Source organism: Egretta garzetta, unplaced genomic scaffold, assembly GCF_000687185.1.
Source record: "Egretta garzetta isolate BGI_Z169 unplaced genomic scaffold, ASM68718v1 scaffold299, whole genome shotgun sequence".
NCBI classification, from domain to species: Eukaryota; Metazoa; Chordata; class Aves; order Pelecaniformes; family Ardeidae; genus Egretta; species Egretta garzetta.
This window is the reverse complement of record NW_009260696.1, coordinates 429451-449804: the sequence shown is the minus strand read 5'-3', so window position 1 is coordinate 449804 and position 20354 is coordinate 429451. Positions and strand designations below refer to the sequence as shown.

Genomic DNA, 20354 nt, shown 5'->3' with positions numbered 1-20354 from the left:
GCGGGGTGGGCCCCGTCAGGGTCAGCCCCGGCAGAGGCCGCATCTCCTCTCCTCACTGACCCCAAGCCAAAAGCAGATCCAGCACGAAAAGCAGCGGCTGGAAACGCTGAGGTTTTTTAAGAGCGTGCAGCTGAATCGGAGATGAAGAAACTTGCAGCCAAGCGCTGCCAGCACTTGTTGTGAAACGAGAAACGGAGGGAGCTCCTGGGTGAATTAAGAAAGTAACACGCTAGGCTCATAACAGTTAAACCGAGGGAAACTTTTACAGGGAAACAGGACAATACAGTTCTCTAAAGTTTTCTTAAAGTGGCTAAAGTTTCGTACTGGCAATTGCTGCTCTGTGCATAGTGGGTTTGTTTTTTTTTTTTTTCTCTGTTCGGAAAGAAAAACTAGCAGAGGTTACAGGCGGGTAAGCTTTAAGCAGGGAAAAATGGTTTGGTTGGATTATACTCAGGACTGAGTGTGAATGTGGTTTTGATAGGCCTGTGATGCTCCTGATGCAGATACTTCTTACAAATAAATTATTTTGGAATATTTCTGTCCAGGACTGATGTAAGATATTGGGATATTGAACAGCAGCCTTTGTGGAAAAAAATGTCCTACTGTACCAAAGAGAGAGCTTGTTCAGGTATGTTTATTATGGATTTACTGTCTGCTTCAGGAGCCTTAAAGAGATAATACAGTTGTTTCTGAGTAGAGTATTCTTGATCTGATTAACTTCTGCGCTGGTGGTGGTGCTTCTGTACCTGCCTGATCTACTCAGCCTTATTTAGAAAACTGCTTTCTTTGACAAAGCTTATATTGTGAACACTGAGAGAAGGTATCTAATGGTCTTAGCAAAAGCAAATTAATTTTTCAGGAATGCTTTTATTTCTAGCATCGTGACGTGGGTTCGGTGATCTTGGAAGTTTCAAACCCATGTATAACTTCTTGGACATCAGTAAATATCTAGGAGGATCTAAATCTCCTGAATAATAGTGAGAGTCCTGACAGGGGCTGTGATGTCCACCTACGACAGCACATGCAAATGCTGGGTTTTTTATTTTGCAGGGTTAAGGGTACTTTAACACAACCAAAAGAGAAAAGAAAAAGGCTAATGTCCTATACATTGAAGTCAGTTTTCCAAAGTTGTTTGTACTGACATTTTTTTTTTCTCTTGCTCCCATCTGAGCCTGTTTTTCAGTGATTGCAGGGAGCTAATCCAGGTGTGTTGGCTGGGGAGGGAGGTGGCTGTCTCCTTCTAGTGGTAAATCTTTAACTCTGTGTGCAGCTTGGAGGAGGGCTTGGTAGGGAGGGCTGTGCCAGTTGCAGACAGTAGAATTTGCACATAATCGCTCTGATTTCCCCCCCCAGTCTTAAAGTTTTAGTGGGCTGGTGCAGGTTGGTGGAGAGAAATGTATCAGTGACAGACACGTGGAATGGGTACGAAAGGAGGGGAGCTTTGATGATTGCTTTTCAACAGAATTTGAGATACGAATGAGCTTGCTCTAACTATAAAACATGTGAAAAGGCTGTTGGGACACTGCAGTGTGTGGAGTGGCATGCTGCTTTTTTAATCCCTAAATACTAAGATTCAGTTTTTTTCCCTAGCATAATGAAGGGGGTGAGAAATGTGCAGGAAAGATGCAAAGCAAACCAAAAAGATAAACAGTTTCTTCTGATGGTGTTTTCTTGACCTGTAGAAGGAAGGGTGATTATAGAAACTTGGAAATTTTATAGTTAGGCTAAAATGCCCTTGTAAAAGTTTCCTGGAGAAGAGTTGTATGTGTTACTGCTTGTTGGGTTACCTTTTGGGGTCTGAATTTTTACACTTCCATCTTCTTTGTTAGAGCTGGGTGTGAAAAATGATAGTTCAGCAATCTTCTGCTGGGAAACTGCCCTAGGATTTGACATTTTGCCTCTGTAGTCTTTGGGAACATTCCTTGATAGACTTTTCTTCCCTAATCCTGTTATTTCTTCAGTGTGTCTCCATCTTACTTTATTGTGTTTGCTACAGTTTAGGACTATGGCTCCATGGCTGACTTGCGAATGGAATGTGTTCCTTGTATTCCTGAATTCGGGAAATTGCTTAATTAATCACTTGATGATCTAACAGCATAGTTAAAAGAACAGGGCTTAAAGTTAGTTCTTTGTTCTGTCACACAGATTTACTGTGTGACATTGGAAGGGGATAGCTTGGTGTTGGGCTTTTCTTCCTGCTGTAGTATGTGATTTGGTGTTTTGTGAAGCGGTTAGAGGCCTACAGCCGGAAGGGAACACAGAAATGCTAGTGGTTTTTTTATTATTATTAAATAATGCTCAGGTAACCTCACCTGACTATGTTTTAGTTGTGCATTACTTCTCTGCTTCAGCTTGAAAAGCACCAAGTACTGAATAACAATCTGAAACTTAATTGGGAAAAAAACAACCAAACAAGAACCCCCTCCCCCCCAAACCTGTAACTACCCCCAACATCTCAAAAACAAAGAAAAAAAACCCTAAACCCAAACCCCAAAACAGAGCTGCCAGCACAGCATGCATATTTGACATCTGCACCGAGAAAGCTGGGGTTTTTTTAAGGAGAAAACCAAAATGTTAGAGCCTGTTTTCCAACATCTAATTTTATGATAGTGTGTGTATTATTTTATCTTGTGTTGTTTTGGCATTGGATAGGTTGTGTTTACAAGTCAATTGTTGGCAGTGAGAAGGAAGGGCACTATCGCACTCTCTTAATTAGAGTGAAGCTAAATATGATTACTTTTCTTGAACCTAGTAAGAAATACGGACCTCTCTTCCATGTTGAACATGGATCTGTGTACCAGTTAGCTTTGTTAGATAAAATAGACTGATTCCTTTGCATTGCTCCTTTCTAAATAAGAATTGCATGGTTTCAAAGTCCTTAAAAAAACCCAAACAAGTTACATACAGTTGTCTCAAAAATATGTAAAGCCCTTAATAGGAAGAAAGATTTTTTTGGGTCTTTTTCGTGGAACTTCTGTTTTTCTTTTCTTCTCTTTAGAGGATCTCAAATTACGTAAGAATTAAAAAAAAAAAAAAAAAAAAAAAAAGGCAAGGAAGGGAATCTATTTGGAATTGTAGTTGAAATCTGCACCAGCTTTCTCAGAGGTTGATGTGGACACTGAATTCTGGAATTACAGAGGACTCTGTTTGACATGATAAGGGGAAAAGGCATTTCCATAATTTCTGAGGCTTTTCACGAGAAGACAGAAAGGAAGGGGAAATGCTGATGAATGATACTTACATTGCTGCTTTAGTATTCCTGGCCCAGGAGTTTGCAGTGGAGCCTTCATTTTTGCCAGGGAGAAATCCGAGGTACCTGTGTACAAAAATAGTCAGTTCTTGTACTCCCCTGTGTTTCCCGTGAGTTGGATCCCCTCTGCTCTGCAAGGCCGGGGTCTGTGATGATGGAGAAATCTTAGCTATTTTTCCTAAAGGCTTTGCTTCCTCTAGACTCCTTTCTCCTTCTGGAAAATCTGCTACTAATATAACAAGTAATTCTATGGCACTTTCTACTTAAGTGTGTCTAATAAATTTAGCTCATTAGCACCCTGGTATAATGAAGAGTTGTTAGTAGCAGCCATCTGTAAAATGGAGATAGGGCCTCTAAATTTGGTTGACAGATCTTAAATAGGGAAGGGAGATCTGTGTTGTGATTTACCACCTACGCTTCCAGTCATTGCATTGCCCTTCTCTTCTTGAGTGCTTACTCACATGCAAAACCTGCGTGCAGCTAATAAGACACTTGAAATTCTTCTTTGGGTTTCATAAATGTGTGATTTTTAGAGAATTTGATTGAGGAAACTGGTAACACTGCGGAAGGCAGATTGCCGTCTAGTTGTGTGTCAATGGGAATAATGAATGTCAGGTGCTAACTAAAGCATGAAATGTGTGGTATAAAGTAGCGAAGCTTTCTGTTTCAGTTGTTCTCTGGAAAAGTTTCTCTGCTCCTTTCAGTCCAAAGGCTACCTGGCTTGGTACCACCCCCCCACCCCACCCCCATTATGCAGTGTCTTCATAGTTTTTTTTCCTTTACAACCAAACAAAAATTAGGCTGTGCTTTGAATGCTTCTTTAAACTTTTCTTTCTTGTCGTCTTCTTGTCTGCTTGTTTGCATATGTAGGCTTATGTGTATTCTTTTTAACTTTTATATCAAATTGTTTTCAGTTATACCAGGCCACTTCCTGGTATCTTATTGACAACAGATTGAGAAACTGCTGGGGCAAAAGGCTAGACTGCACAAAAAAGCTGATTTTATTTTGTCTGCTTCCATGTGTTCCAGGGGACCATTCCATACCTCATTTCTGTATTCACTTACTGCTCTATGTATATAAACTTTACTAGATAATGATCTGCTGAAACCAAAGGGAGTGTTTTCAGAATTAGCTGTTCTCTAGCAGAGAGTGCGTGATGGGAAGCATTAAGTGTTTTGTTACAATGCATGTAAATCCTTTCACTGGTTGAACACAGGAGCTCATACCAATGAGTTCCCGTATTATCTGCCATTCCTGGCTGGGGCTCTTGAAGCTGTTCCTGAACTGACTCTTTAGTAAGAAGAATAAAAAATGGGCTGAAGAATAGCTTCAGCATATATTGCTTTGCAGGGTTATGCTGCCATAAGTGTTTTCTAAAACGGGTTAACAGCTGTTCCAAAGTCATCTTATTGTGTTCTCAGACCAGCGTTTGAGGGTGTAAATTCACCCTGAGTGGCTGTCTTGTTGATATGAAACACGCTGAGATTATTAATTAAGAAGTAATTATTCAAACTTGTTTTATGGTTGTCTGATTTATAGGATTTCACACATTCAGACAAGGTTGAGATCTAAAGAAGCTACAGAATATTTTGGGAAGAGCCAAGCGTGTGAACTGCTGATAAAGAGAAGGTGTTTCCTGTGGGTGAATTTTGGAAAGTGAATTTAGAGAATCACTTGACGAAAATTGGCAAAGTATTACAAATGAAAGGAGCAACATGACTGAATTGTCAAAGGAACGCTGAGTCTTGTCTAGATCTCTCCATGGGGCTTCGCTCGGTAGTTGTCTTACGGGGTAATGTAGGTTCAGATCATGCTAATGAACCTGAGAGTCCTTCTCAACATCAGCTTGGCTGGTCATGCTGCAGGTTCCAGGACTTACAGATGAAATACTGAAGGATTCATGGTTCATCCCATAAATCTTTTCTCCTGCTACCTGTCTTTTGCCGCTGGGAGTTTCAGTAGCTTATCAGACGGTGCTGAGCCCCAGTTTAGCGAATGGTTTGTGCCGTTAAAGTCCCGCTTTGTTCATCGGCCAGGCGGAAGATAGAGAACAGGGAGAGTGATTCAGTAGGCAGGAGGAGTGTTGTATTAGTACAGATTGGCACTGCTCTTGGGGAAATAGGTGCGTTGCGTTTTGGCTAGCCCCTCTCTGGGAGGCTAGCTCGCTGTGACTGCCTCTGCTGCGTGAGCCAGTGGTTTAGCAACACAGAGGACTTGTGGAATTGTGTGTAAGGGTGTGTGTATGCATTGGAGGAATAGCAAAATCTCCTGTGTCATGTTGTGTTTCACTTAAGTGTCTTGAGCAATTAAAACCAGGAATTACAGGGGTGTGTACCCAGAGAACCGCTGCTCTGGAGAGTGAGGCTGTCCTGTGCTTTCTGTGGTTCTTTTTGTATGTATTTTTGACCCTCTTGACAGTGTGGTTTACTATACCGTGCTGCCCCATCATGGGTCAGCTGGATGATGATTTTTTTTCTACACTAGAAAATCTTTTCCCTTGCTATCTGTATTCTGAATTTTCTTTCCTCCTTTCCTTCTCAGTTCAGCATCTGTCTGAAAAGTGGATATACAGATACGTTATCATTTTATCCAGCAGTATCCCGTGTCAACATTGAATTAGCCTGCATTATCTTACCACAAATTTCTGGCAGGTAACTGGAACTTTTTAGAAGCTGCTACATAGGTGGGGTTAGTAGGTGATACTAGTCTATTAAAGCAGAGGTGTTAAGACTTGCTTCTCTGAGTCACGTTAGCAGGAATCTGAAGCCTGATGAGACATGTGGGATAAGGTCATTTGTCCTGGCTTTGGTTTGGTTTCCTTAAGCCATTTTACAGAATAAAGAACGAAGTGTCTATTCTGAAGCTGTAATCTCCAATTCCGCAGATACACCTTTTTTTCCCCCATCTATCAGGGCCTAGAGCCCATGAAGGAACAGGTGGGAAATCCTTATCAGGAGGAGGTCAGGGCTTTCAAGTTAAGTGTATGAGTTCTTATCTGCCCTGAATTAATTTCTTACATGGTTATCAACTTTTTGAACTATGTATCAACGCTTAAAGAAACGGTTCTTGCTTCTGTGGTGTTACTGTCTTTTTGTGTTCTCAAAATTTTAGGTATATTTAAGAAGGGGTGTAACTTCTGCACAATGGCAAGGCAGGGATGATTAATACTGCCTAGCTTTTCTAGGTAACTTTTCATCAGTGAATTCGACTTGCTTTGCAAAAGAGCTCGCTAACAGTATCGCTCTTAGGCATATACAGAGAGGAGGCAACCCATCTGTTCCATCCTGGAGAACAGAACTCAGGTGTAGGTTGAATAGATTCCAGGGTTATATCTACATTTTCCACACTGTTTCTTATGTGTGAAATGGATAGGAAAAAAAAAAAGGGTTGCTTTGAAAAACAATGTAAGCTTAGTTTACAGTCGCATAATTATATATAGTTATGAAGTCAAGTTGAGATAATGGGCTGCAGTCAGCCATCTGATGAGAGAGCACTCTGAATCATCTATGCCCCTTCTTTGATGTAGTTTGTCCTCCAGGGCCATATTCTTAAGAGCCATCTTTTTTCACTTTTGCATCTGGCTGAGAATCAGTTAGAACCTGTCTGTCCAAAGCTGTCCAGCTATGGTTGAATTCCCTGTAAAAAGATGTTTGCTTTTCAGTGGCAAGCAGTGGAATAGCTATATTTGAAAGATTTTGCCAGAGCTTGCAGTGACTGAGGAATTGTCAGGTTGGTAGCCCTTATTAGGAACCTTTTTCCCCAGCTCTTGAACTTAAGCATATTGACATAGTAAATTATTGTAATTCATGCCCTCTCTAGCATACTGTCATAGAGTTTAATGAAATTATGGCAAACGAAGTGTCTCCTTCCTTTGTAATGACATGTAAAATTAATGTATTAAATTTTTGCAGCACGGTAAAATAACACATTTTCTTTCCTTCCATGAGTTATTCTAGGCCGGATCCAAAAGTGCTGAGCAAGGGTTTCGTTCATTTTGGCAGATCCTGCTGTGGTGGGAGCTGGACAGACAGGAAATGCAGGCCTCTTAGCTGATTCACAGAACAAATTTGGCCTGTGATTCTTCTTTGGCTTAGTAGAGATGTCTTTCTGACTCGGTATAATTGGTGGTGCTCCTGGGTGTTGTGAAGAGGGAGGTACCAATGTCTTGAACGTGTGCAAAGTAGCATAGCCTCCTGGGGGAGTGGCTTGACTGTTGGTCTGGTTGTGTTGCACCATTGTGGGAACACTGAGCAAGGGAACACAATTTTTTGAGGCTACTTCTTTCACTTTATCTTATCAGGTCTACTGGACTGTTTTTCCCTTTTTGTCTTTTAGATTTGGCAAAGCCTCCAGTAAATGAACCGAGGGAACCGGAACAGTTTCTAATGCAGGCGCCCCAGGGAAATCCACTGCTGCTTTCCCACACCCTACAAGAGCTATTGAGCAAGGATAGTGTGCAGGTGGAGCTTATACCCGAGAAGAAGGGCCTTTTTCTGAAACATGTGGAATACGAGGTTTCCAGCAAGGTAATGTGAACAAGCATTGGTCTTAAGAATGTCTGTGCAGTTGCTGTTGGCAAAGTCTTTTCTAATGTGATAGATGTCTTGGGTGATGCTGGTTTTGAGTAGGCCAGTTATATGGGCTTACTCTAAATGCAGGAGCACTATACCTTCTTGGCCTGGGCTTATGCAGTGTCTTCTAATTGAGGTCTGATGGATGGTCTGCTAGTTTACTTGCTTGAAACCTGAGCTCAGTACAAAAGCAGATGTATAACATGGAAAATCGAATGTTTGCATAACGGATTGGTATAGGCGACTGGATATTTCAAGCTATTTTGAGCTAGTGAAGAGATCGTATTGACAGTGCTAATCTGAAATCCTTTCTAAATAGGAAAGGTACTGCAAAAAGTTCTGCAGAGTCTGGGCCACTTCCAGTTTACTTGCCCCAGTCCTGACCTGTAGGTTCCTCTCGGTGTAAGAGAAGATTGAAGATGATATATCTTTTCCTATTTATAGAGCGGCCAGTGTAATTGCTCTCCAGTAGCTTCTGTGTGGTTTTTCAGGAAGGCAATTGGTCCTCTTCAAAGTAGACCGTGAGCAATTTACATCTCCCAGGCCACTAAAACTTCAGTTATTGAGTAGTGTTCAAGCTGTTGTAGTCACTGTTGTACGTATTCACAGACACATTTGGGTCACTTGTCTGTAGTGACGTTTGGGGCTTTAGGTGTTTTAGGTTGATGTCTGTAAGTTTGACAAAGACTTTTGTGAGGGGGAAAGAGCAGACACAGTGAATGCTTCTGTGGGCTTTCTTGGTCTCGGTGTTTATTATTGCCTGTGATTTCAGGGCACAAGACTCAGTGATCCTGGTGGTGTCTCTAGATTTTACTTTAGGAACCCATTGCCAATTCCTTTCAGTTGCTGTCACCTCTCTTACAGTTGTAGTTGTACAACGATACTTCCTCAGAAAGAAGCATAGCTTGGCCTTGAGCTTCATCAAAGATCCACAACACCAAACCAACATCAGATTTCAAAGCAGACAGAGGGAGGCCTGAGGGGCTCTGTCTCTTGTGCTCCAGTTATATGCCTCATTGCTTTATTTTTGAAAATGCATAGTGCCACAGTAAGTGGTGGATGATGTGCAATGCAAACGTAGTGAGAATGAGTATAGTGTTGTATAGTCTTTCTTATTAGCTGCTCCAGTAATTGAATCTGTAGTAATTGGGTGTGCAGGGTGTGTGTGTGTAGAGGTTTTATTTGTTATTTTTAAAGGATTTCTGCCTCTTAAGCGTCTTGTTCTAGCTGCTACCTAATTCCTTTTGGAATGAAAAACCAGTTTCTTTGGCCTCTTCTACATATTGATGTAAGAAATGCAGAGTGAAGGACTAAGGTTTTAAAGGAACTTTCAATCTTTGTTTGTAGATCTAACATCAGTGGGAGGTCTCTTCTCTCTCATGAGTTTCACTTGAAACATCGGTCATTTGGGCTATTCCTTAACATGATCTAAGACTTTTGCCACCGCTGGATTTGAAACTGATTTAGAGAATGTTCCTAAGAGCTAGAGCTCAGGGACTTGGAGTACTTCAGGAAGAGAGCTCTTTAGAGCACTTTAAGAGTGTTGACACTGTTTCTAAGTGTTCTGTCTAATTTGGAAGACCAGAGAGTTTGAGGGAGTAATGGTATGGAACCACAGCAGATTTAGGGATACTTGTAATTTCTTGGGAAATCTCTTCTTCTCCATTTCGTAGTCTCTTTCATATTTTGTGTGAATGAAATCTGACATAGGTTTTTAGCTGAAAATCTTACTCTCAAAAGGACTGTAGTTAGAAGAACACCATCTCTATTCTTAATCAAAAGGTCTGGAGTTTTCTCCTTCCTTTACACCACAGGGCCTCTAAAGAGAAGAAATATGTCGTTTCTGCAGTCTCTGGGTCAGATTTCTATCTTTTCTTCCTTTTATTTTTAGTGCAATTGATAGCAAAAAAAAATTACGGAAATGCTGCTGATAGTCCAGCCTGTGTATTGATTTATCCTCCCCCCTTCCTTAATTGCAGAGATTCAAGTGCTCAGTGTACAGGCGATACAATGATTTTGTGGTGTTCCATGAGATGCTGCTTCAGAAGTTCCCGTATCGTATGGTGCCGTCACTTCCACCAAAGAGGATGCTGGGAGGTAAACCTGGGTCTTTCTTTTGACTAGAGGGGTTGCGGGTGCAAGCATGATCAAGGTTTCTGCTTGGCCTCAACTGTGAGGTTGTAATACATAATTTGGAGGTGTGAATTATTGCCATCCTAAAAATTCCCTATACGAAAGATATTAGTGTAAAATTTCAGTGGGGTTTCTTTCTGTGGAAGTGCAGTATCTAATGACTTTTCTGGTAAGATTTGAGGCGTAATTCTACACAAGAGCTTGGCAGGGTTGCAGGTATTGTTTTTTAGGAAAATAGGTTACAATAATCAGTGCTGTAGTGCTATGAGTGTAGAATCACTACCATACTGTTGAACAGCTGTAGTATGTATTGTGGAGGTGTTTTGTGAACAGAAAAGACTTGTAGAAATCCCATTGTTTTTCTATAGCAAGAAAAGAATAAAGATTAAAAATCTATATTAAAAGCCTTAAAACCGCAGAGGAGCTGATTGTGTAAAACCAGCAAAATTGCCTCTTCAGTGAGAGCATGCTGGGTCCTGTTGAGTTAGTGTAGGGTCCTGACCTCACACGCACACTTAAAAGGCACTAGTGAACAGCGATGTTAAGTGAACAGCTTCAGCGCTGTCTATTCTAGTATTACCTGGCACAGAAGCCTTGTGATGCAGGCAATGGTAATTACACTTTCTCAGTTTATGTACAAAAAGGTGTCTTTCTGGCAGATGAACCAACTGCCTTAAAGTAACTATCACCCTTTCCCCCTCACCCACACCCCCACACCCCCCCGTTCTAAAAAGGAGCTTGTTCATCTGCTTAGGATAACCAGAAACTAAAAACTGAGGCTGGAATCAGGGTGTCAGTTCATTCAAGTATATTTTAGCTGTTAGAATAGAAATCAATGAAGTATTCCAAGACTGAAAGCATATCAAAGCTCTTTCAGGTACGTTTCCCACTAATCTGAAATATTATATTGGCACTGGTTTTAAACTTTTATTATTTCAAATGTTGCATATCTGTATAAAATCCTGTCTTGTTTTCTACTTTATCTGTGAAAGAACAAGCTTTTCACTGCCTTGTCTCCTGCCCATGCTGCTAAGCTTTATGTGTTTCAATAAATAATTGATTTCAGTCAAGGAGTCCATGTATTGCTACAGTAAAGAGGAACTGGTAAACAGTGAGCAGAGTGGGGTGTGAGTGCACTGGAACAAAGCAAAATAATAGTGCTGAAAAGCTTCAGTGGTTGTCTATGCTTATGATGGAATGTAAATTGTGAAGACCTTTCTTTTGGGGTTGCGAAAACCTGTCTGTTGAATTTGACCCGATTCAGTGTTCTCAGCCAGAATTTCCAGAATTTCCACTTCATGCAACACCTGTAGGCACAGTGACCTCTGGTTAATCTCAGTGGAGAGAGGATACTTGAAAGAAGTTACCAATATGCATAATTTGCCAGTCACTGTTATTTCCTTGCATTGCTAGTGTGTTGATATTTCTGTGTATTCACCGGTGCATTTCATCCCACAGATATCATATGTTTAAGAAAAAAATGATAGGATTAGTTTCCAAACTGTGCTAGGAATACAGTCCTAATACAGTCCAAAACTGTGTTAAGGCAGAGAGTGACGATTGCCTTTAATCCAGTGACTCTGCGTACAGAAAAGCTGTGTAAGTGATCTTAACAGAAACTACAAACAGGAAAAAGGAAATTGGATGGGTAGTTCTTGTTTCTGAGCAGGTTAACGGGCTGACAAATGGAATTGCAGGACACGGGTTTTGATGGATTAGTATAATGTGTGACTTTTGCAACCTCCTTAGTCCCAGAGTCAGATGGGCAAAGCTATGTGCTTTTTGTACTTGCTATGCTCCTCTACTAAGTTACACTCTTACTTTCATGATGGTCTACTTTCATCTGTTGGCCAGATGAAGAAGGATTGATAGTCTGTTCTGCTCATTTTAGAGGACAGCAGCAAAGTGAGGCAGATCATGTAGGAAGTGTGTAGATGACTTCAGAAATCTCCATGTAGGCTAAAGTATGAGCAAAGCAAAATCAAGATCTGCAGCCCTAATGATTGAAAAATCATGTGATGGGTGTACTGTACTAAGGATCATTATAGAGAGTCCATGCAGCCAGCAACCTCCCTACTTAAGGCTGGGGCAAAAGAGTAATACCCTTTCATGATACAAAAGTGTTGCATGGATAAGTGAATTCCCTTAATTTTTTCTGTGCTTTCTTTTCCTTCAAATTTATTTTAGTTTAATTTTTCATCTTTCCTGAAAAGACTCCAGGGTGTTTTGGTTTGTGGTTTTTTTTTTTTTCCTTACTGCAGTATCACCAGATTGAAATTCTTCCTGTTTCAGGAAGACAAACTGAACTTTTTTAGTTTGACCAGTAAGGACTCTGTGTGGATGTACTGCAGGTTGCTGTGCGGGTCTTCCAAAGTACATTACGATATCTTGCAGGAAAAAGATGGGCACTAATCTTGAACAAACAACGCCCCCCACGCCCCAATCCCCTTTATTCTCTCTAGTCCCAAAAAATGCTTTAAAGTGTGGTGGAGGGACACTTGAGGGTACAGCACACTGAAGCTAGTTCTTCAGAATAGTGAGCAAAAAAACCCCATAATTATTTGTGGGATGATCACTTTGCAAGTGGCAGTGATCTTTGCAGTGGCAAGAAGCAGTGTGTTGTGCATTGCCCAGGAGTCCCAAACCCCTAAGGTCCCATCTGGGGACCAGCTATGGAATTGATTCAGAGGAAGAAAAATCTTTGTATGCCCACAGTTTGTAAGTGGAGGCTTCAGGCCTTGGTTGTTTATCCTGCTTACCTGACCCACCCTGTGAAAATAAACACACGTAGATATATGTGCTAGATTTCAATAAGACGTAAAGAACCACTTGAAGGAATATTTGTTCTGGTGGTGAATCCAAAAGATCTGTTTTAGGGAGCTGACAGACTACAGGTAATCGTTCTTTCGTTTCATTGCAGTGCTTTAGCAAGGGTAAAAAGTACAAAGAAATTATCGGACTGAGCACTTTCTTTTTTCTCTTTCTGAGCAGCTGTAATATGTGGTGCATTAATTAATTGAAATTTAATGTTTCTTCCCATAGCTGATCGAGAATTCATAGAATCTAGGAGGAGAGCGCTGAAGCGTTTTATAAACCTGGTGGCTCGACATCCCCCTTTCTCGGAAGATGTGCTCTTGAAACTCTTTCTGTCCTTCAGTGGCTCAGTGAGTACTGGTTAGCAATAGTCTTGAGTTTGCAGATCTTCCTGTATCTGCTTTGCTGGGCACAGAGGTCAGAATTGCTTTTGACCTATGCATTGTTGCTCCCTGTGATGAGGAGATTTTTCTTTCAATAGGTATTGCTACAGCTGGAAAGTGGAAGGTAATTTCACTCAATGCCAGGAGTATAGTATTTTGAAAATGATAACTGTTCTTAGGGGAATACATGTTATGCTTCTCCTTGCGTTAAACCTAACCTGGGTAAAGCTATAGCTGCTAAGCTGTGCCTTACTATTGCAATATATCTGAGACCTGTGTGAACTGCCTGTGCGTTACTTGGTTCTTTCATGCTGATTTGTTTCTGTATGTTCTCCAGGATGTACAGAATAAGCTAAGAGAGTTGGTCCAGGGAGTCGGAGACGAATTTATGACCTGCAGATTAGCTACCCAGGCCAAGGTATGTATATGAATTTCTTGCAACATACTATTCTGGTTTAAATGGCTCTCTCCTCCAGGTGCATCAGTTATGGCTTTTGTTGAGTGATGGAGGCCTTAGGTAGGAGTTGTTTCCAAAGTTTGAAGGACTTTTAAACTTCTAATTTTATCTGAAAGATCAAATAAATATTTGACTCTTAAGGGCCTGATATTTCCAGCTAAATACTAGTTCATGAATATGATAGAGATTAAACAATGAATCCTGCTCAGAACATGTTTCTCAGTAATTACTTGTACTTGCATAACAAACAAATGCACATACAGCACAATTTAAAAGCTAATACCTAGATGGATGTCTTCCCCATGTGTTCATGCCCTCATTCTGTCTGTTGTCTTCTCCTTGTGGGAGAGTAATTTGGACTGTTACAGGGAAGTTAGTTGTAAGTTCTCCATATATCTGTTTATGCCAGTGATTAGTGCTATAGCAAGTTTTAAATATTCACTGTGTTCATTGAGAAATATTAAAGCAAGTTGTTGTTCAGGTTCCTGCAATGCTAGCAGAAGGTTTTGCAACTGGAGCTTAATTCAGGCTTTTACAAGTGATGCACAGGTCAAAAAGAGCTGAACTTTCAGTACGTGCTTGACTCTGCCGGGCTGGCAAGTTACTAGTAGCTTCAGATCAGAACCTGTGAGCTTGAAACCTCACAAACCCTGTTTTAACTGCACAGTAGAACTGCAGATTTTGCCCACTCTGTCTTCGCCCAGGATTTGAACCTCTTTTTGCCTCTGAAAATTAGGGGTATTTGTATGACATCTGACTTGGACATCTAAATTGTGAAGCTAATCTCTTCAGGGTTGTTACAGCATGGAGTGAGAGAGCGAGCGCAAGAGGGGAACCTCTCTCTCTCTCTGCTGGCTGTATGGTGTGCCCACAATTAATGTGTGTGAATGTGCCTCTGATTTGTCCACGAGTAATCTCTCTTTCACTTCTTCAGGACTTCCTTCCAGCTGACATACAGGCCCAGTTCGCTGCCAGCAGGGAACTGATCAGAAATATTTATAATAGCTTTTATAAGCTTCGGGACCGTGCGGAGAGGATAGCTTCTCGAGCCATTGATAATGCTTCAGATCTTCTCATATTTGGGAAGGAGCTAAGGTAGGTTGGGAGGAAGAGGATTTGCAATGTGAATGTTTCTACTGTTGTTTCAGAACTCAAAACTGTTGTAAGGTTTACCTGCAGATGGTCGGGTGAGAATGGGTATTTCAATTCACGCTGTAGGTCATAATAAAATTGTTTCTACTATAAAATAAGAAAATGCATGCTTCCCACTAAGGTTGCATTCTGTAGAGCAAGAGAAAAGAAAATACAAATACCTTGACATTCAGGTACTGGTTTTATGGTCTCTTCCCCCAATATATACACAGCTCTGCATTTGTGATTGTGCAGTAGTAGCTCAGCACTATTTACACAGATTTGAAACTTTGAACTGCTCTCTGTGAATAAGTGTGTCTACTAAGTGGAGTTTGTCTCCTAGATTTGAATTCTACTTATCTCCTCCTAGTGCTTTGGGCTCAGACACTACGCCGCTTCCTTCATGGGCTGCTTTGAATAATAGCACATGGGGGACTCTGAAACAAGCCTTGAAGGGTCTGTCTGTTGAATTTGCACTACTGGCAGATAAGGCTGTGCAGCAGGTGAGTCCTTCACTTTTTCCTTTTTTTTTTTTTTTTTTTTTTTTTTTTTTTTGTAAAATGAAGGAGGTGAATTGCTGCCTTCGTTTCATCTTGAATCATGAGCTCTGTGGATGTAGGCACTTGGAGTTAAGAGGGAGATGAGATTGTAGTCCAAACTCACATCCTCAACCACCAGCCTGCTTGTTCAAGCTTGAATGAAAAACTTGGATTGTGTTTAAAAGGGAAGAAATACAACAGGCAAGGGAAAGGTGGGAAAAGCCTGCTTTCTTTTTTAATTTCAAATGGTTATTGGACAATTCAAGTTGTACTACTGTACTGAGCTGTCCAAAAGGCCTGTGTTCAGTCTGATTAATCTGCTCCAGAAGGACTTCTTTCTGAATCCAATTTTGACCTTCATGTGCTTAAACATTACATGAGAGTCATTCAGACAGAAGCATCATATTCCTGGGTAAGTGTGCAGTGTGATAATGACTGTTAGAATAATGTGAAAACGTGACAGTCTGGGGAGGGAAAGTAATAGTTTTGTCTTCTCTTCATCTCATTGTGTTAAAATACTCAGCATGCTTTTATAGATTAGTCAGACCAGGTCTTTTGCTCCAGAGTTTATACTGCAGAACTCTTTTGATACAGGAAGAAAAGACAGTATTTAGTAAAATAAAAAACAAAGTAGTGTAATTTTGGCTTGATGTCTCACCTCTGCCTTCTGATGCATGAACCGTTATGGGGAATATGCGGGTATTTATAGCTTTAACGGATTAGTTATCTTGTAAGAAGGGAAGATGAAAGATTGGAGGAATCTGCAAGAGCAAGAAATTCTAGGCAGAGAGAGCTGAAAGGACTGACACACAGGACTGTGAAACTAGCTCCTCTTGTTGTAGTGATCAGTCAGTTGGAAAAGCTGTTCCTGCTCCAGTCAGATCTTTGTTCTGCGTACTGAAGACTAAACACTCCAGTGCCATCTGAAAGATTTTTTGATGCCGTTGCGTAAGCATTGGTGTGCCCTGGAGAATACAGTGGAAGGCCTGCATGGTGTGAGGATGTGAAGAACTGTGATGTCTGTTCTTGCCAGGCTTACATAAAATGTACTTTTTCCTTGTTTTCTAGGGTAAACAGGAAGAGAATGATGTGGTGGAGAAGCTGAACCTTTTCCTGGATTTACTCCAGTCCTATAAAGTGAGCTTAGCTGTTCTTCTGCCAATGAGAAAGTTGTTTAGAGCAAGCTTGTGCTCTTTAGAGGGTGTAACGCCAACTGGATGGAAAACTGTCTGGGAGGCCAGTTCAGAGGCGAACTGGGCATCTGGCAGAGGGAGGGGAGTGGCTATTGGCCATAGTTCTGTAGTCTTACTGGTCAGCTCATCCTCTGATGAGAATTTGCCAAACAGCAAACCCTGCAAGGAATTTAAAATATAACTGCTTGAACTACATGGATCAGCTGACCTTTTTTTCTGGATTTGGCTGCTTTTGAGTCAAAGCAGTGAATTAGATGGCTACTGATTTGATCATGCAGTTGTGAGTTTAGCTACAAATGAAAGAATTTTTGTTCATACTAATCTTTTGGTCAAAGGCACTTTTTTTTAGAAGCACCTGCTGAAACTATATGTGACAGCCTGTCCTGACATTCCCAGGCCTGGACTGAAATAGAAGGACACTGGAAAGCTCTTAGCGCAGCTTAATTGCCAGCACTTAATTGCCAGCACTTAATATTGAGAAGGGCACAAAAGATAAGAGGCCTGATAAGATCCAAAATGTTGGCAGAAGTGATTGCTCCAGATTGCCTCTTAAACTCACTGGTCTGGGTCCAAGCAGTTTTGTTTCTTGAATTCTTAGCTGCCAACATTTTTTTTGACCCTCTTGAAAACAAAGAAACACAAATCTGCAGCGCAGAAATTACATAAAGTGTGACTATGTATTTGTTTTTCTGATGTACTTGGCTTGCGTGCTTGCTGTCTCTTAGCTTCCACTAAGTACCTGTTTTTTCCTTTTCCCATAAAGGACCTGTGTGAAAGACATGAGAAGGGGGTATTGCACAAGCACCAGCGAGCATTGCATAAGTACAGCATGATGAAGAAGCAGATGATGAGTGCCACCGTGCAGAACAAAGAACCAGAATCGGTGGAGCAACTGGAGTCTCGGATTGTGGAGGTAGGGCAGATGCCTGGGAGAGCAAAGGGTGGTACTGGACTCTATAATGGTGCCGCTATGTAGCTCAGACATATTTGCAGAAAGCCATAAGACTGAAAGGGTAACTTGTACTTTGGGTAATTTGAGCTACCTGCTGTGCTACAAGGAAAATGCATTTGTTTTCCTCCACACTTATTACTGGCTATTAGGCAACATGTCATTTGCAGGAGCTGTGGAAAGCAACAGTCTGCCTGATGGAAAGTGCAGTTGTTGTCATATCAGATGGGTCAGGAACTGCCTTTTTAGGTTTTTGGTATGTGTTGGAATTGCTAGCATGGCGAGGAATGCTGTTTTCTCCTGCTACAAGTGAACCTCCTTGGCACCCTCTTCCTGGCAATGTATTTCACTGAGTTCCTCTTCTTTCAGCAAGAAAATGCCATCCTAACCATGGAGCTGCGGAATTACTTCTCTCTGTATTGCCTGCATCAGGAGACACAGCTTATCCACATCTATCTGCCTCTCACGTCTCACATTTTGGGGGCCTTTGTCAACTCCCAGATCCAGGGTCATAAAGAGGTCAGTTCTTTTGGACTGTATTCTTTTTCCCAAAATATGAATGTGAATGTATTTGTTTTCACCCATGGGCCTTCCTCCTCTAATCACCTTGTCCAGCTGGGCTCTTTTGTAACTTCTTAAGAAGTCATCAAAGGTCTTTCCAATTTGGGGTGAGGATCAGGGCTGGCCTCTAGCCCCTCTAAAAGACTGTATCTTCTTGCAGCAAGTTGCTGTGTCTTTCTTCTTTTCTTCTCTCATCTGCAGGTGGCCTTACCCTACAGGTAGCTGAAGAAGACTCAACCATTAAATAACTCGCTGTTCTGTAATGGATGATGTGTGTTCGCTAGATGAATCTGTGTTTTGTTGTGCTACACAGAAATTACGTGACAAGGAACAACTTCCTTGTTTTTGCTCTAAATCTAAGAGCTCCCTTTTGTAACCCCTAAATACGACCTTCAGCATTCCCCATGTACAGACCTTCTTGCATCCGTTGTATCTGAAAAGTCTGTCCTCCTCCAGCTCCCTTCCTTCCCTTCAGTGAAGGAATTTGACCAGGGTATGGGACATCTCCCTTCCATGCAGTCTGAGTAAAATGCTCAGAGAGCTGCATTACAGCACCAGTCTAAAAGGGACAATTTGGCTCCACCGGACTTCCCCAAAGTACTTCAGCCCATTTGTGTTGTGCTTTTGAGTACTCTGAAACGGTAGCTAAAACACAGTGTGGTGAGATGATTACCTGCCGTGTTCTCATGTCTGTTTTCTCTCCTTTTCCACTCACAGATGAGTAAAGTTTGGAATGAATTGAAGCCGAAGTTGAGCTGTCTCTTCGTGGGATCTAGCAATATGCCAACTCCACCGTTGTCACCTCCAGAGGGAAACTTCTTCTCCAATTAATGCTCTGAGCATCTAGCATGGAGCAAGAAGTGCAATCAAGGAAGGGGTGGGACTTCTACCTCCAGATGTTAGAATGAATCCTCCAAACAGCTATTGTTTTTTTTATTTTTGTTTTTTTTAATACTGCTGCTTTGAGCTGCTCTCTGATTTAGGCAGACTGGATGTGGGGCAGAACTTAGGGATACAAAGACAGTCTCTTCATTTTGAAGTGCTCTGGGGCAGAGCTAGTGTTCATTATCCTGCAGACACTCTTTGTGGGGTCAGGTTGTGACCTGGTGCAGTCAGTGCTGCAGTGTTGTTGCTGATGCCTTTGTGTTTTGTACTAACAGTTCTCTGATAATGTTTATCTGCACACATGCTGACACATCTCTGCACATCTCTGAAGTGCTGAGATGACTAGGATACCTGAAGCACACTCTTATAGTAGAGGTGGATTGTCTTTTAAGCTTGGGAGGGCCTGTGTTAGGGACATATGTGCATAAGGAAAGCTGAAAGCCATCCCCCGTCCCATGGATTTGATTTCTCCCTGCTGGACCTCAGCACAAAGTATCTGAATGAAGTGGCTGGATTTGCTAACCCAGCTGGGTAGGGTCAGTGCTGCTGAGTGACAGCCATCTCCCCAGCGAGGCTAGGCAGGCTGTATTGTCAGGGTCTTTGAGTTCATGGCTGTAGGGCAGCCTAAGGACTTGCTCATATTTTTCAGTTTGGGGCCAAAGATGACTGAGTTCAGGAACTCAGGGGAGTTTGCCTGGTATAGATGAGAAAATAATTGAATAAAACACTCCTTAGTTGTAAAGCACTCATCCTATACCAGCAGAACAGCTACAAGGTAGCTTATTTGTTTTCTTCTGGAGGTCCTCACAACCGTCTAAGTAGCTGTTTAGGACTGTTGGAGAGCTGCTGACCCAAAGGCTGGTGTTTTCTTGGGCCTAACATCAGGTGAAATATCCTGTTACACCAGCAGGCTGGGACACAATGCTGATAAAATTCATTAGCAAAAACCCCAGTATTTATCAGGAGGTAACTGTCATTCTCTCTTTTTTTGTTGTTGTTGTTTTTGTTTTTGTTTTGTTTTTCTGGCTGTGGGTAGCATTGGATTGTGTTTGTGAAGGAGAGAAGACAATTAAGTGTCAGTTCTTCATCTCTCTAAAAATAACACGGCCCTTGGTAATGGGGTTTTCAGAACGATTTGTGATTGTGATAAAGGGACTAAACATTCTCCATGTTTCACTTTGTATCTCCAGTGACTTTCCCTCACGAGGCAAAGGGTAGGGGGAGGAGAACTTGCATGCCGTGTTACCTTGGGGGAAATTGTGCATATCCTCCAGAGAAACTGATAAGTGAAGAAACTGCAAACGTACGCAGCAAAACTCTGTGAACAGGACTCCCTTGAACCGAACTTCTCTGGGGCCAAAATAGCTGCCAAGGGGGAATTTGAGACTTGGCCTCTTAGCTTTTTCTTTGAGTGCATAAAAAGGAAGCACACTAACAAGGATGAGTGCTTGCAGTCGAACTGGAACCGTTACAGTATTTTCCCATTG

General features: G+C 41.6%; 1 protein-coding gene across 1 annotated transcript; it reads left to right on the top strand.

The window, feature by feature from the left end:
• Nucleotides 1-5859: 5859 nt before the first annotated feature.
• On the top strand, nucleotides 5860-20256 carry SNX8 (sorting nexin 8). Its single transcript, XM_035901350.1, has 11 exons — nucleotides 5860-5902; nucleotides 7587-7777; nucleotides 9802-9919; nucleotides 12998-13119; nucleotides 13490-13570; nucleotides 14544-14704; nucleotides 15111-15243; nucleotides 16348-16416; nucleotides 17236-17385; nucleotides 17791-17940; nucleotides 18700-20256. The coding sequence occupies exons 2-11, from the start codon at nucleotides 7637-7639 to the stop codon at nucleotides 18811-18813; spliced, it is 1239 nt and encodes a 412-aa protein (XP_035757243.1). The 5' UTR covers nucleotides 5860-5902; nucleotides 7587-7636; the 3' UTR covers nucleotides 18814-20256.
• Nucleotides 20257-20354: the final 98 nt, after the last annotated feature.

Coding starts and splice junctions, on each gene's coding strand:
- SNX8 (XM_035901350.1), top strand. CDS start 7,637: ATGCAGGCGCCCCAGGGAAATCCACTGCTGCTTTCCCACACCCTACAA. Junction 9,920..12,997: donor ACCAAAGAGGATGCTGGGAG/GTAAACCTGGGT, acceptor TTCTTCCCATAG/CTGATCGAGAATTCATAGAA. Junction 13,571..14,543: donor GATTAGCTACCCAGGCCAAG/GTATGTATATGA, acceptor TCACTTCTTCAG/GACTTCCTTCCAGCTGACAT.